This window comes from Cavia porcellus, unplaced genomic scaffold (genome assembly GCF_034190915.1).
Source record: "Cavia porcellus strain 051 isolate PalLab524CR breed Dunkin Hartley unplaced genomic scaffold, mCavPor4.1 scaffold_27, whole genome shotgun sequence".
Classification (NCBI taxonomy): Eukaryota; Metazoa; Chordata; class Mammalia; order Rodentia; family Caviidae; genus Cavia; species Cavia porcellus.
The window spans coordinates 26,163,371-26,181,041 of NW_026947510.1; the positions used below are offsets into that span (position 1 = coordinate 26,163,371).

General features: G+C 33.4%; 1 protein-coding gene across 1 annotated transcript; it reads left to right on the top strand.

The window, feature by feature from the left end:
• Positions 1-1,119: 1,119 nt before the first annotated feature.
• LOC100727173 (aldo-keto reductase family 1 member C1-like) lies at positions 1,120-17,175 on the top strand. The gene is made up of 9 exons (XM_063238103.1): positions 1,120-1,284; positions 2,665-2,832; positions 3,645-3,761; positions 8,462-8,539; positions 9,004-9,126; positions 11,505-11,614; positions 11,856-12,021; positions 15,269-15,351; positions 16,928-17,175. Exons 1-9 carry the CDS (start codon positions 1,201-1,203, stop codon positions 16,968-16,970), a joined length of 972 nt encoding a protein of 323 aa, XP_063094173.1. The 5' UTR covers positions 1,120-1,200; the 3' UTR covers positions 16,971-17,175.
• Positions 17,176-17,671: the final 496 nt, after the last annotated feature.

The following is a 17,671-nucleotide window of genomic DNA, read 5'->3' on the forward strand; positions in this document are numbered from 1 at the left end:
TTTAAAATAAAAAGGTACAAATTAAAATAATTTTTAAAAATAAAACCCAAATAAAGAGCATCACCTAAAAATATATTTTGAGTGTTGTGTGGACCCAGAAACAAGGCCTTGAGGCAGGTCTCTCAAGGCCTTGGTTCTCATCCATGATACAGGACATTGCTCTACAAATATTTACCAAGAATGACAGAGTTTAAATGTTCCATATACAACAAGTTAAATATAATAAAGATCTCATAGATAATAAATATGTGTTACCCACATTGAATAATGTATGAAAATTTATGTACACTACATAAAGAGACCATTTTAGGTTTGCAGAGCTGAGTTGCTTGCTCTTAGTATAAAATTGCTCATAAAAAACAGAATAGAAGAATGTCAATATTTTAAACTTAGAAAAACTCTGTAGCATTAAATTTTAAATATTTAAGCTTTGACAATTATTTAAGGATTAATATGAACTCCTTTAAATAAATGTTTAATAGCATAACAATTCCTCTATTTTCATATCATTCATTTAACTTAAGTTTCAAGTTCACATCAAATATCTACACTTTTTAAACATAAAAATAAAAAGATTTAGCCTGCCCTATGTTGATTTCTGCAAAGGAATGAAAGGTGCTTTATTTGCTCTCTTAAAGAAGAAAACAAAAGTTGAATTTGCTGGAAGTGATCAAGGCACTTCGCTCACCTTCACATAGAAATAAGAAACATATAATTAGATGATAAGCTCAATATTTCTTCTTCAAGCTCTCTTAGAAATTGTGAGGTAAGGAAAAGGAGAAGTGAATTAAGGTAATTCATTATTTCAAGTAATATTTGCTTGAGACAGAATTTCAATGTGATATTAAGAATTATAAACAATAGAAAAATTTTATTTATAATATTATAACCAAATAGATCAATAAGTATACAATCTATTGAAGAATCTGAAATAATATATGCAAAATTCTAAAGGGAAAATGTATTAAAAACTAATAATTTGTTTTACCATTTAGTAAGCTATTTAACATTCTCTATTACATAAAACCTCTGAAGTCTTTCTCAGTCTCTCAGATGTGGGATAGTGTTTCACTGCCCAATCCTTCTACAGGCCATTGGCTACTGAGAAGTCATGTGGGCAGAACTATGACTGTTTGCTATTTAGTGCCCTGAGAATGTTAAAGAAGAAACAGAATCTGTTTAACCAGAGGTGTAGCAACCATGAGTTCCAAACAGCAGTGTGTGAATTTGAATGATGGTCATGTCATTCCTGTACTGGGATTTGGTACCTATGCTCCAGAAGAGGTAACAACAGTGGGGTTGGCGCTGGAGATTCACTCCTGCATGTGTAGTGGGGGGGTGAGGGGAGTCAAATGGTTCTCAGGCTAGAGCTCTTTCCTAAACAGAGCAGGGAAGCTGGCTAGATATTGCTTTACATTAAGATTTGAGTATGCACTTGCCTACCAACTGTACTGTCTTGTTTCTCTAATAGATAGGGCACTGGCCTCCAAAATATACTGGCCAATGGATTTTCTTTATATTTCGGTTGGTTTTATAGTTAAGTAGAAAACGTAAAACTTATCAGTCATCATAACTATCTGATGGATATTCATTATACTTGCTGGCCATGTGGGTACTCTTATGCCTAAGAAAATCAATCTTTTGATACCTAAGGGTATCAAAAGAGAACCAGAGACTCATTATCTTACTTATTTTGACTTCATTAGAAGAAATAATTGCCTCTAAATAATTCTCTAAATTTGTAACTCTGTCATAAGAGGGCATCAATAACATGTTAGAAAATCCTATAATTTTAAATTTTAGTCTAATTATGTTTTCCCTGAAATAATAATCTTACTTTTAAGTGTTAACACCTACACAACTCAATGCAATGCATAATGTAAGTAATTCCTTGGGCATGAACCTACTATAACTTTTGAGTACAGATCTTTGCTGGTAGCACTTATGTTATGTATGTGGAATGGCTGTTCGGAAAATTTAGCAGAGCACTATCCTGTTCATTGACCTTATCTGTTAAAATAGTGAGATATCAAATTTCTTTCAAGTTATCACAGGGCTACCTTGCAAGGTCAATGTCCATCCTTGAACCGCTTGGACAAATATTAGCATATGTGTATCTCTGCTATCATTTGGAAGACTAGAATGTAAGAGTGAGCCTGCAGAAGAGTCTCTGTAAACATCCTCTCAGTGAAAGGAATAAAAAATAGTGTCTCCAAAAGCTTTCCTTGTAAACAAAATTCCCATAAGCCCTCTATGTTCAGTGCTTCGGGAGTTTAGCATGTTTATTTTTAATTTCCTGGAAAGAACTTTATTTTCTATATGTCGCTGCATGCTCCTTTTCTGATACTAATTTTGTTATTCCACTGCATGAATACTAACCATTGCTCTAAATATGTGCTCAGTCCTGTGTGTCTTTCCAGTTAAATCATTGAGTGGCAGGCTATTTCTGGAGACCTCCTATAGTAATTGTTTGGGATCAAAGAGGTGTTTGACATTCACTATGCTTGTTATGAAGTTAGAAGTCCCAGTCAACCTACCATGTGTTCATCACAAATGTACAACTAATTCAAAACATGAGGAAAAGTTGTTTTCATGAAGTTTCTGCTTATTCTGAAACTCTACGCCATGTGAATCTCTAAACACTACCTTTGAATTACCTTCTAGGTACCCAAGAGTATGGCAACAGTGGCCACTAAATTAGCCATAGATGCTGGGTTCCGCCACATTGATTCTGCTTATTTGTACAAAAATGAGGAGGAGGTGGGACTGGCTATTCGAAGCAAGATTGCAGATGGCACAATAAAGAGAGAAGACATATTTTATACTACAAAGGTAATGTGCATATGGTGTGCAGGTGTGCAATCTAATGAAATGTGATGCATTGAAGTAATATTTGCATGATTTAATCAGAAATAATTCATAAATAACATGTATTGGTCCATCATTACTCACAAATGTAACATCCAGTACTGAAAACAGAGAAGGATGATGACTTGCTGTTTTCACATTTGTAACTGTAGTGTGAAATTTCTTTAGTTTCTGAGCTTCAACACAGAGCAGTGTGATTCAGTATGAGCTATGTATTCAGAAAAACCTTGATCAGGTTATAGCCTATTTTATCATCTTGGGGAAGTCTTACACTTGGTTAACAGGCTGAATATGAACTTTTACCTTTAGAAATTCCTAGTGGTGAGTATCATAAGAGAACAGTATCAAAATGGTCCTTTGATGTTACATAAAATGTTACTAAATTCTCTTTTGTTAGATATGTTGCACATGAAAAGTACAAAGTATTTTGTATTAATTCTTTCCAATTTATTGCATTTGATGAGGGAATTAACCTATTAAACTATTTGGTCACCTTCTATGAGACACAAACAAAATTATCATTGTTATTACTTGATAAAATTTTGTCCTTTGAGAGATTTTCTTCCATTATTCCATATATTTGCTAATACTAACCAAACATCTAACTGAGTATACATGAATAAATGCAATGTAGATAAATTTAGGATAGAAGTTAGTATTCCTTTTTGTTCATCGTTTCAAGTGATTAAAAAAAGTGTCAAATTCAGGGCAACAAAATAAAAACTTTAGTTAATGTGTTAACTTACATAATACTATCCAATCTTTAACCTTTCTAGCTTTGGTGCACATTCCATCGACCAGAGCTGGTCCGACCTTCCTTGGAAACTTCACTGAAAAAACTTCAGCTGGACTATGTGGACCTCTTTCTTATTCATTGCCCAGTGTCCATGAAGGTAGGCAACTTGCATCATCGGTTCTATTTAACTGCAGCTGTCAGTGTGACCATGAATTGCATGGCTGACTGAATTAGGCTTTCACAAATTAATACAAATTTTATGTGCTGTGTACAATTTTCAAGCCAGTTTATACAAAACAATTTTTACTGAATTTTGTAAATGGGGCACCCCTCCTATACCTACATGGATAGACGTGAAATACTCTTCAGAGACATCTCTTTTTGTGAGCCCCATGCATGTGCTAATGTAGGTCCCTTCTACACTACAGACAAATGCGTCCTTGCTATAAAAGTCTCATTAATATTAAACTAGAGGTTTTCTCAGTAACTTTCAGCATCACAATTATTATTGAAAACAACTTAGTCTTCAATTCAGTCTGTAAACCCTATTTTTCATTGTTTATTTTTTAATTTCTGAACAAAGTTAGACAATGAACAATACACAAAACCATAACTCCCTTAGTGAGAAGTGGCCCAGTAGTGAAAGGTGCTGCACTGGCAGGATGCACTGAGTAGCTCTAAACTCTTAGTCAGTTATTAGCTTTATTACATGGTGAAGCCTTCTTAATTCTGTGACTTCATTTTTTATCTGCAAAAAATAACCACTTCACATAGATTATAATGTAGAAAGGGGATTAAATGAAGTAATATACATCAAGAGCTTATTCTAGTACCCAAAACATTGACCATACCTTGCAAATATTTGTTTTAATATTTTAAAATATTAATGGCTAATAAAATAAATGTTGAATCCTATTTTGTAGTGATCAATAATAGGAAATGTAACAATCTCAGTGTATTTTTACATATAGAGAATATGAAAATTTTGAAAATTTTCTGTCATGTTTATACTTTCTTAGCCCCTTGACATGCTGGTATAGGAAATTTCAAAACATAATGAATCACAAGACACTAGAAATTTAAGGAATTGTTTATTTTGAAATATTATATGTAGTTATAATTACATTTTATCATCAGAATACTTAGTTATATGCCTTAGTGGAAAAGGCCCACAACATGTTGCTGAAAAAAGTCCATGTACACATGCTTTAAAAGAAATTAAAGGCTTATTCTCCCTCATTGTGTTCTGGGATGTGTGCTGACCTCAACTGCCTTTCATAAAAGGAACACAAATGAATTTCCTTGCACCAGGACATTGCATACAATGCCATAATCCATAGCTGGTGACGGTTGGTTTTGTTTTTTTTTTGGTTTATTTATTTATTTATTGTCAGAAATTTCCTTCTTTGACTCCGGGAAATTTATGTTTTATATTGGTGCATGCTTGTAATGCATATTTATCATGAGTGTTTGGTATATGGACATGACGTTGTTTGATTCCTTTTTAAACTCCTTTCCTTCTCTAATCCATTATCACATCTGTTGGAACCTGTCATACATACATATTTTTATACATATTTGTAGCTCCTGATGATCAAATTCTAGGTAGAAACTTAGTGTATGTATAGGACACTTTGCAACCCCTCACTTTTGGAAAACCCCACTTGCCTTCTTTCTTTTCCTCTTCATATATGCTAAAAATTCACTCTATTTCTTGCTGTGCACCTTATATTTCACACTGTATTATATTTTAGTTCTCTCTCCTAGAAGATATATCATGTGACATTTGAGTATGTGCATCTCATTTACTTCACTTAATATTATAGCCTCAGGTTGAATCCATTTCCCAATCAATGACTCAAGTTTTCTTTGAGGAGTCATACATATTCCAGCATACTATCTACCTTCCTATTTAAATGTTTTCTTTCACAGTAGATCATACTTCTCTCATATCCAGGAGCAAAAAAGAAAAAGAAAAAAGAAATTTAAAGGACCGTGATGGCTAGGGTCTTATCAATTTTGTTTATTCTTTCAAAGAGCAAATTCATTGGTTATTTGTATTTTTTTCTTAGCCTCTATTGCATTGATTTCCACTCTGATCTTTACAACTTCCTCCCTTCTTTTGGTTTTTGGCTTGACTTGCTATTCTTTTGCTAGATTTTTGACGGGTAGCATCAGGTTGGTTATTTATGTTTGTTCTGCTTTCCTGATGTGGGAATTCACCACAATAAGTTTTCCTCTGAGGACTGCTTTCCTTGTGTCCCACAGGTTCTGGTAAGACATATTTTTATTTTTCATTTGCTTGTAGATATTGTTTAATTTCTTCTTTAAATTCCTCTGTGATCCACTGATTGCTTAGAAATATATTCAATTTCCAGGTATTTGTGGGATTTTTTCAGTTTCTTTTGTCATTAATTTCTAGTTTCATGGTGCTATGATCAAATAACATGCATGGGATAATTTCAATTCATTTGCATTTGTGTAAGCATTTTCTGTGGGCAACTATATGGTCTATTTTAGAGAACATTCCATGTGCTGCTGAGAAGAAGGTATATTCTGATGTTGTTGGGTGGGACACTCTGTATTTGTCCACCAAGTCCATTTGTTCACAAGTGGGATTCTGTTTTGTTATTTCTTTGCTGATTTCCTTTCTAGTTGTTCTGTCTCTTTGTGTCAAGGGCATGTTAAGGTCTCCTGTTATAAATGTGTTATTGCTTATCTCATTTTTCATTCCTGTTAATATTTGTTCTGTATAGCTGGGTGCTCCCAAATTTGGTGCATACATATTTAACATTGTTATCTCTTCTTGAAGTTTTCCCTTAACTAGCATTTAGTGACCTTTTTTATCTCTTCGGATCATTCTTGGTTTGAAGTTCACATTGTGTGCAAACAAAATAGCTACTCCTGCTTTTCTTTGGGATCCTATTCCATGAAGTATTGTTTTCCATCCTTTGATTTTCAGTCTACTAGTTTCCTTTTGGGTTAGATGGGTTTCTTATGTAAATCAGATGGTAGGATATATTTTATCCATTCTTTCAGGCTGTTTCTTTTAATTGGTGAATTGAAGCCATTTATATTGGTTTACTTTTGACATGTTACCTTTCTGTTGTCTATTCTTCACCTTTGGTCACTACTTAATTGTTTGCCCTGCTTAGTGGTTTTTTTCCCTATGTCTATCTAGAGTGTCTTTCAGTATTTTTTGCAGGGTTGGTTTGGTGGTTATGAAGTTTTTCAGCTGTTCTTTGTAATGGAAGTATCTTATTTCCCTATGCATTTTGAAGGACAGTTTGTTTAACATATCAGTCTTTGCTGAAAGTTGTTTTCCTTTGGGATCTGAAATACTTCACTCCATACACTTCTTGACTTCATTGTTTGTGTTGAGAAATCTTCTGTGATTGTGATAGGCTTTTTAAAAATAGGTGATATGTCTTGTCTCTCTCTAGTGGCTTTTAATATTTTGTTCTTTCATTGTATTTTTTGGATGTTGATTATTATATGTCTGGGTGTAGTTTTATTTTGTTTATGATTATTTGAAGTTCTATATGCTTCCCTGATCTGTATGTCAGTTTCCACTTTTATGTTTGGGAAACTTTCAGCTTTTCTGTAAATAATGTCTTGATATCATTTATGTTGTCACCTTCCTTTTTGTTTATACCTATCAATCTTGTGTTGTTTTTCTTTGCATCATCTTGCAGTTGTTGAATTGTTATTTTCTGATTCCTTGTTATTTTTAAAAGATCTTTCCTTTCCTGCTCACTAGCTGTAATCTTGTCTTTTATGTTTGAAATTCTATCTTCACTTTTGTTGGGCCAGGTTTGCTAACTGTCGATAGAATTTTTGATTTCCTGTACTTCTCTTGGAATCTGATTCATGCATTCTTGTTTGTTTCTTATATTGTTCATTCAGCGTTTCCATCTTTTTGTATTATTTCTCCAATTGTTAAAGTATGTCTTCTTTAGATGTGTTCAGCATTTCTTTCATTACATTTATCATTTCATCTTTTACCTGGGATATTATTTTTGATTTGAGTTCCATTACAGCTTCCTGGAGTAGCTTCTTTATTTCAGTTGTTACCATTTCAGGTTTATGGTCTGCATTTTCTTCTATTTGCATGTCTCCTAGGCTTGGGAGGGTTGGGCTAGATGTTCGAGATTACATTTTGCTCTTTCATTTTGTCATTTTCCTATATTTCTGGGTTTTGAGTGATGCTCCAAAGCTTCCCCCAGGTGCTGGGCATTATCTGGTCCACTTTTGGCTCCTGGAACTCAATACAGGCCCCTGCTAGTTGCATGAAGGTCACTGAGCCCAGTTAAGCCTGCAGAGACATGCTGTGTGCCCTCCGGTGATGTGGGATGCTGGGCATGCTCTTAAAAGCTGGGAGCAACATCCCAAAGCTTCCCCCCATGTGCTGGGGATCAAATCATGCATGTTCATTTCCCAAGACTGGATTCAGGCCCCTCCATGCTGGATCATTTTTGACTCACATGTCTAATTTTGATCATTTTTATGTTCAGGTGTTGGAGATACACATTGATTATTTAGTCTGAGTTAGGGCTTTTCAAATTAAAAAAGAATCGTTGTTCCAGAAATAAGTACAGGGACATGAAAAGCAACAATTAATTAACTAGGATATCACATAATCACCTAAGACCACATTATAAATTAAAACATTTAAATGACATCAAGGAAAAAATAAAGCACTTCACTTAAAATATCCTTAAAAACACTAAAACCAAAATTTTTTGTAAATATTGTTCTGTTTACTTTATGGAAGATTAGTGTTCTAAACCTAGATTTATCAGACATAAACAGAGATAAGAATTTCATGAAATGGGTTAATGACTGCTTCTGTTCCAGCCAGGGGAGGACTTGCTTCCAACAGATGAGCATGGAAAACTAACACTTGATATGGTGGATCTATGTGCCACTTGGGAGGTGAGTACTTTGAAATAGACAACAGAAAGAAGAAGAAATTTAGTAGGCAGGAAGACAAGGAAGGGGAAGATACATGAGAGAGGGGAAGAGAGGAGCAAAAATATCACAACTCAAACTCTAAATGTGTGTTATGAACTACTGAATCAAGAAGTTCTTGACATTTACAAGGGTTATACTGCTCACATCGTAGGCAGGAATGTATTACAACAACATGAGCAAGAATTCATTTGGGAAAAAAAAATGCAGTCAGCTCTTTTCCTCCATATATAGGACCTCTGATGCTCTGAAGAATGACACAAAATTTTACTGTTTGCTATCTTCCTCTATTATTATTTTAGCATCATTTCCAATCACCTTTTACTAATTTCTTGACAGTCTTCCTTTTTAACAGGATAATTTGAATATGCATCACACCTCAATATGTAACCATTTTCACGAACTATTTTTGACAATCTTTTTCTAAGGTCATGGAGAAGTGTAAGGATTTAGGACTGGCCAAGTCTATTGGGGTGTCCAACTTCAATCGCAGGCAGCTGGAGATGATCCTGAACAAGCCTGGGCTCAAGTACAAGCCTGTCTGCAACCAAGTGAGCACTCTTAACTTCATGTTTCTTTCTGCTTCTTGCTCTTTTTCCAGTGCTACTGCTAGCTTTCCATAAGTATTTTTCTTCTGTTCATCTTAATTTTGTCCAACGGAAGATGTAGCAAATTCTTAATTGGACTTCTTTGCAGTATTTTAGTGGAAAAGCATTGAATCTATCAATGCAAAAGCTATAGAGGTAACTTAAAGTGGGTATTTAGATCTCAGGGGGAACTATGAACTATGATAGATGACTGCACATTGAGTGAGCTAAAGTTCTGTGCCAAGGACCGTGTATCAGAAGTGTGTGTCAGAAAATAGGTCAACATGAGTATAAGAAAAAAATACGTCAGGGAAATGTGTATCAGAAAATAGGCCAAAAAATATCATGGACAAGAAATAAGGCTGAAGTGTTAATAAGATGCATGGTGGACACTTTTTGTGAGTACCGAAGCTTAATTCCTACATCCTGACATCTCTACTTTCATCAGTCTTGACTAGAGACACAGAAAATATGAATGCCTTTCAGGTTGGAGGAAAGAAGTCATTTGTTTCCTTATAGTGGAGGAAATGAACATTTTGGAACTTTTACCAGTGTTGTCTGTTGACTGATTTCATCTTATTTTATGTCTTTATGTCAATTCTGTACCTTAATCATACCTTTTCTGTGCATGCATCAGCACTAACTTATGTTTTTTTTTATTAACAGCTTTCATTCATGGACTAAAGAATAATTATAGGAAAATATACTTTAAAATTGTATGAACAGGCTACATAATGACATAGTGCCTTAATTTCAAATATAAATATTAAAAACTAAAGTGTTCCTCATTGTTATGATCCTTATATTCATACATTTATAGTGATTTGAAAATTATATAAAGATCTATATTTACCTACAATTATTCAAAAATGTTAACATTTTGTTATCTTGCAAAGTGTAGATAAATCTATGTTAGTGTAGATAAATCGTACAAATGTACAATTGACTTTAGCTAAACTTGTGCAAAGTACAGTGGAGATATAACATTCCATTTCTAGGGAGATGACAAAAAATGGTTTCCCAAAAATAATTGCAGTTTTATCTCAGTTTACAATCTTAATTTGTTTAACAATTTTTGGGAAAGATGACCATGGTCATGTTTTTCACCCAAAGAGGAGTTTGTTCATGAAAGAAAAATTTTCTAGAATACTTTTGTTTTACTAACTGAAAAGTTAACAAATAGAAGCATTCATTACCTGAGGTATTGGTCAATATCCTCCAGATGCTTACATTTCTATTACTACATCTAAGGAAGTTAACAATGTTACACTTGTATCATTTAACTTCCTATCCAAAAATTTCCACCATTTTAGCAAAATGTCTTGTACATTTCGTTTTTATCAAGGATATATTAGTAGTTCAGCCCCCAACATTTGGTAATGTTTTCAAGCCCTTTTAACCTAGTGATCATCAGTGTTTTTCAGGCAAGTTAAATCAATAGTATTATCATGTTGTTGCCCTTTAATGTCTGATAGTTATTTATCTACTCCAAGTTCCTGGAAATTAGAAGTTAACATGGTCATTTAATGAAAGATTTTCTCTCAATTACTACTCATATTTTAGAACACATGGCTAACCTAGTTAAATCCACAGATCTTTTAAAACAATATGCTCCTTCACTGCAGTACCTACTAACTTGCTGGGTAAAAATTGTCTACAAGTTAAATTATATTTCATGGCCAATTTTTACATCAGATTTTAATATTTTTAATGATGTTTTCTGGAACAAAATATTTGTTAGGAATTGTAAATAATTATGTATGTTTTAAACTACTGTGTTTATTATTCTACATATTTTGCTTCAAAGTAAAATTTAATTAAAAAGTAAATATGAATTAGAATTATTCCTATAAGATGAGGCAAATTATATTACCTTTTATATTATAAGTGATTTGAGAGGATTTATTAAAATAATGACTACCATTGGGACCAGGGCTTTAACTCAGCCTCACAATTGCTTGCCTGGCAAGCAAAAGGTTTTAGGTTTGATTCCTGGTACCAAAGAACAAATAAAAATTTAAAAAAATATGTAATGAATATCAGCAGGAAAAATATTTTGGGTTCCTTTTTCTCCTTTATTACATATGTCCTTCACTATGTAACAACAAATTTTTATTTTTTCTATGTTTACTGATTTTATCTATGGTGGCTGATAATGTAGCATTGTGTCCAAAGAGAATCAGAAGAATTCAGTTTACCTTGAAAGAAGGATCAAGTTCAGGTTGATAGTTTACACTCAAATTTCATGTCATACAGGTCTTTCTTTTGTTCAGCTTCTTTTATTTTCCTATCAATATAGTCATTAAATATGATCTGATATTGTTCTACCTGTTCATCTATAGGTGGAATGTCATCCTTATCTCAATCAGAGCAAGATGCTTAATTTCTGCAAGTCAAAAGACATTGTACTGGTTGCCTATAGTGCCTTGGGATCCCATCGTGAGAAAAAATGGTAATAATAAAGCTTTAAGAACCACATCAAAACACTTTCTGATGGACTGTTGTTAGTCTTACGGTACTGTGTCTCCTGAAGTTCTCTCTCCACTGGCTCAGGGAGAAGATAAAATTTGCCTTTCTGAGGAGATCCTGGTTCACATGAAAAGCTTTGGTCTGTGACTGCAACTTCATCTGCTTTGGAAGCCTGAACCCAATACACAGGATTGAGATTTCAACATATCTTCCTTTCCTTCCAGGGTGGACCAGAGCTTCCCAGTTCTCTTGAAAGATCCAGTTCTTTGTGCCATGGCAAAAAAGTACAAGCAAACACCAGCCCTGATTGCCCTGCGATACCAGCTGCAGCGTGGCATTGTAGTGCTGGCTAAGAGTTTCAATGAGAAGCGGATCAAAGAGAACATGCAGGTGATGTGGGATCTTGTGTTTCACGGGCTCCTCCACAACACCTTTCTGGGTGCTGCTCTGCAAGCTTCCACATATCTCTGTGTCAAGTCATTATTCCTGGTAGTTGTTGTATGTGTGATCCTTGTTTGCACTCCTAAGTATTTTCTCCTAATCTACAATATTGCTGATACTTACATGTCTGAATAAAATAAAGTTGGGCTGATTTGGGAAATTTGGGTTTAGCACTCCATTAGTAATGTACTGCATTGACCTAACAAAGTTACATAAAATCTGTTATTTTTATGAAATAAAAAGTCGATTCCCTATTTCTGGGGGATATTTTCATGACATTGAGGATCCTCTGCTCCAACAGTTTGTTGGAGGGTGCTATGAGGAGCCCCAACTTTCCTCCATGTATGTTTCATCCATTGGTCAACTACAAAGATTTCATTTCTTCAATTACTATTTTAGGAAGGGAGAGAGAGAACATTTGGAAATTTATATCTAGGTTCAAAAATTGTACAACACTTCTGTCAAGTTCTAGTGGCCAATGAAAATTACAAGCCTGTCAGGATGAAGCAATAACACTTTATTTAGTTTTAAATAAATTTATTTTAAAAACAGGGTTATGTGATCCATTTTTGGCTCAACTTGAGCTCACCTTGAAGCCCATGCCAGCCTCACACTTGAGGTGGTCCTCCTGCCTCTGCTCCAATTGCTGGTATTACAGGCCTGCTTCACCACTCTAGGTCATACCAAGTTGTGGAAAGAGAGTGTAAATGCATGGATGCTGAGAGATGAGAAGTATGGAGCAAGGGCATTTTTAAAATCAATCAATCATATTTATGCATTCTGGATATTACCTGCTTCTCAGATTCAAAGAGTTTATTGAAATAATCTTTCCCTATATAAACTAATCACATGTTTTCATGAATTAAAGTTCCTTCTCTTATTATCAAATGCCCTTTGCTTTTATCTTACTTTTACCAACAATCACCATGTTTTTTCTATATGGTGGAAAGCAATCATATTTTACTACTTTGTCTTGCAAGCTTTACTGTCTTTCCTTTAATACTTATCTTTCTTTCAATGCTGGTCTTTAAGTGACATAGGAAATCAAGATCACACATTCATATGTGAATTTAAATGACCATCAAAATATTCCAACAGCTTTCAGTATATTTCACACTTTTCTCCTCATCAACTAATATATTTATTTTTCCCTAATCTTTTTTTTTAAATTTTATTTAAGAGGAAAAAGAGAAAAACACAAAACAAAACAAAGTGGTGTAAGGGTACACGTAATACAGAACTACAAAAAAAAAAAACAGTAAGAAATCACCTGTTAATAGGTTACATATTATCATCTTAGAAATAGTTGCTCAAATCACAGTATCAAAGAATACAAAGTGGACATTCAAACAGAGAGACTGCAAACAGCTGTGTTCAATGATCCAAAAACATTAATATAGTCAGCTATTTAACACCCCTAAACACACTTGCTGTTATATCCGTTAGAGCTCTTTTTTTTCCCCTCTCTTTTTTACAACAAAATTTACACATTTTGGATTTTATTACTCCTTAGTTCTTATTACTTTTTGGGGGGGGAGAGAATAAAGTCAAATATGGAAAAACAAAGCTGTCAGTCAAAACCAAGCACAGACATAGCACATGATGTAAAACAGAGTACAAGGTTATCAACAATGGTTATCAACGTTGTCTCTTGTTTCCTTAAAAAGAATTGTCTATCTCATTAGATATTATAAAGTTGGACAAAACAGTAGAGAACAAGACCAATAAAACTTAGGCATTGTAAACATTACAGGACTTCCAAAGGAGACAATAGTCAAACCAGAATGGGCATCTTAGTGAACCTTATTGCCTTCAAAGTAGTTGCCTATACCCTCAAACTAGATACTATCAGACAGAATGGAACAGAGTTTAATCAGTCAAAACAAGAATTCAAAGTAATAAAATTTTTCATTACTTAACTTCCCAATTTAGAAATATTTCAGCTATTTCTATTGTTTTCTTGTGCTGAACAAAGTGGAAAAGCTCTTTATAAGCCTATCAAATTTTCCTTCAGAGTTTGTTTTAATTTCACTGAATCAGTTGATATAATTGGAGAGATCATTTTTGACAATTTTAAGGTTTGAAACCCATAATTATGATAAAATTTACGTTTTTTAAGATTTTCTTTTATAAGTAGAGGTTAACTTGGCATGTTTTCTGGTAAGATATTTCTAGAAACTGAAATCTAAAAGAAAATTTGGATATAGTCAAGAAAATTTTTAGTACTGATCATCTTTGATGATAATCCTTTGGTTTTGAAATTTTTAATTTGCTAAAAATCCAAAGAATAGTCCTCTGTCTTAGATTCCTCAGTGTTATATTGTTGACATTTTCAATTCTGTCTGTTTCACAAATTATTACTCTAGATTCAATGACCTATTTCTTTTAAAATGTTAATAGCTAATAAAAACCATTCCTATGTTTAAAATGTCTCATATTGAGATAATAAGATCCCCTTGGTGTCTTAGAACATGGAATCATTGCTATTTGTACAATTCCTGACTTACATTGAAAAGAATAGTTCACTAATAGGATATTCCAATCCTGAAAATTATTGAATTTATGATGTTTCAAAATTTGACTCTAGATTATTCTGAATGTTGACATTTTGAATTGTTTCTTTCACAAGTTATTACTCTATATTTAATGATCTATATCTTTTAAAATGTTAATAGCTAATAAAAATCATTCTTATGTTTAAAATGTCCCACATTGAAATGATAAGATCCCCTTGTTGTCAACTCCTGGGTCCTTAGAACATGGAATCATTGCTATTTGTACAATTCTTGACTTATGTTGAAAAGAACTGTTCACTAATAGGATATGACAATCCTGAAAATTATTGAAATTATGATGTTTCAAAATTTGACTCTAAATTATTCTGAATGCTTAGGAACAAGACACTACCCTCTTTGAAGCATGGATCTTTGAATTTATTTATCTCTACTTGAAAATTTTTTTCTGAAAATGTTCTGTAGTTTTTGTTTTATGTGCAACTAGAGATTTCTCTTTACTTTTTACATGGTATTAACTATTTGTTTGAGTTTTTGCTGATTTGTTTGAGTATGGCTTTTAATAGCTTTTGCCAACTCATATTTTAAGGACAGTTTCTGCATTATTAATCTGATGAATCTGAACTTTTCACTTTGGAAACATGAGATGTAAATGTAATAGAAATCATCTACTTCTGTTACAGGTTTTCGAATTCCAGTTGACTTCAGAGGACATGAAAACCTTAGATGGCCTGAACAAAAACATTCGATATGTTGCTTTTAATATGTAAGTAATTTAGTAAATACACTGATTTAATTTACTTTCTGAGGAGTAGTATGGCATGGTTGTTATAGCTGTCTCAGGAGTAGGAAAAAATTTGTAGATTTGAGGTAGGGATTCAATAGAAGCATTTTGGAGTACTTCTCAGATTCTCTCCAGTGTTCTCTCTGACCCTGAAACAAGATGAGCAGGACTAGGGTTAGCTTGGACTCCTACACTTAGGCTGCTACACTTTTCAGTATATGGAATGTTCCAGATCAACCAAAATCCTTCTGTACATACACTGCAGGCATAACTTTGAATTCTACAACAATCTAGTGTATGCACACTGTGGACATCACCAATGCAGTGTATTTAGACATTTACAAAAATAGTGTTTCAATTAACCTTTAAAAACATGCTCAATTATCTATCACACTCAGAGGATCTTCTGTATTTTGATAAATCACACCAACAATTTCCACTGTGTTTGTTTGGAACTCATCAATCAGTGAGGCAATTTAGTATGTTTAATAATCTCATCACTCTCCCTTTCTTTTCACTCTACATAACTTTTAAAACCCAAACATTCTATAAGGCTTCACAAAGACTTCAATAGAGGTCACTAAAACATTTAGTTGTGATTTTTAAGGATACAGATTTCAATAGAGAGGCTGCACAAGTACTCAGAAATAGAAGGAATACAAGGGAAGATCTTGCAAAAAAAGGATTATTCTTGGAGAAAAATTTATATCTATCCATAGAACTTAGTCTCTTTCATGCATTAAGATCATAAAAAATGATAAAGGACAGATATTGTAACTGAACCTAACAAGAAATTTACACCACATCTACTTGTCGAAATTTTTAATTAATATTTGAAATGAATATGACAATGTATAAAAGGGCATTTATACAGCTCAAATGTGACTGTGCTGATGAGTAGAATAACATGTTATCATTACAAATATTTTTATTAATGTAAAGATACAAAAATATTAGCAACATTAGGATAAAGTATAAGAGGTCAAGCAAGCAATAATTTTACCTAGCCAGTAATTGTTTTAAATAATTGATTTTTACCAATACACATTTTATTTTATTAAAGAATACATTTAGGTAAATAATATAATAAATTCCATGGAGAGGAAAAAGTATCTGTTAAGTGCCATTAGTTCCATTTCTGAATCAAACACACTATGTTATGTGCAATGGATAGCAAATATTTACTGAATTAAGGATATACAATTCAAATTGCTACCTTTTTAATTGTGCAGCCTGAAATATGTTTAAAGCAATATCTGAAACTATCCTTATCCTATAAAAGGCAAAACCAGAAATCATCTTCAATGAAAATGAGAAATAAGAATAAATGTGATGGTATTTTACTAGATTGATCAAAGCAGCTAAAGTAGAGGTATCTGTATATTCTGGAGGACATAACATAATTAAAATAATTTAGATAAGACTTTTTAAAAGCATTTCCTAGTGATTCATTTTTACAAATTTTATAATAAGTTCATACTTAAAATAGACATTTCTTTTTAGCACTCTAAAATACATTTGTCAATCTCATATTATGCATTTTTCTTTCTTGTTTTAGGGCTAAAGCCCATCCTAATTATCCATTCTTTGATGAATATTAACATGGAGGCCTTTATCCTAACATTCCCCCAGAAGCTTCTGTGCACGGATATGGATGTGCAAGATCTCCCAAACACAGATTTTAGTCATTTTTTCTCATCTATTCATGCTGTCCATTGACACTATGGTGGAATTATATCACAGCTTTGAAAGAAGGGCACCCAATGTTTGTCACATTTTAAAAAATACAAATTCCTTCACCTAAAATGTCTTCCTAGTATTGTATCTATTACACTCACAGTTTGCTTTCTTCTACCTCATTCAAACTAAAACTGATTTGCCTAAAAGTCTGGAAGGTGGGACAGGGACATGCATGATAAAGTCACTTTACAGACATTTGTGAGCTGGTAGTACATGGAGTTCTCCAGGAAATAGTGGTTATCTGGTATTTATTAGATAATTTTTTTCAAGCTCTCAAGGAAAGAGAAAACCCACTGCATGCAATCTGAAAAGTGAGGCACTTATGAGAATGTGATCAACAATCCAAGGGCTCTCTTCCAGCAACTCAAGAATCAAAGAGCTGAAACATGGCCCATTATGGGACCAAGAGAGACAGGGAGGATGCTTGGTTACCCAGAGATGAGAGTTAGTTTAATTACCAAGAGGCCTAGAAGAGCTCTTTTCACCTAAGAGTTCCCAGATTTCAGGAATCTCTCAGGAAATAAAATAAGAAAGAAAAAAGTCCCAAGGCCAAGAATTCTCT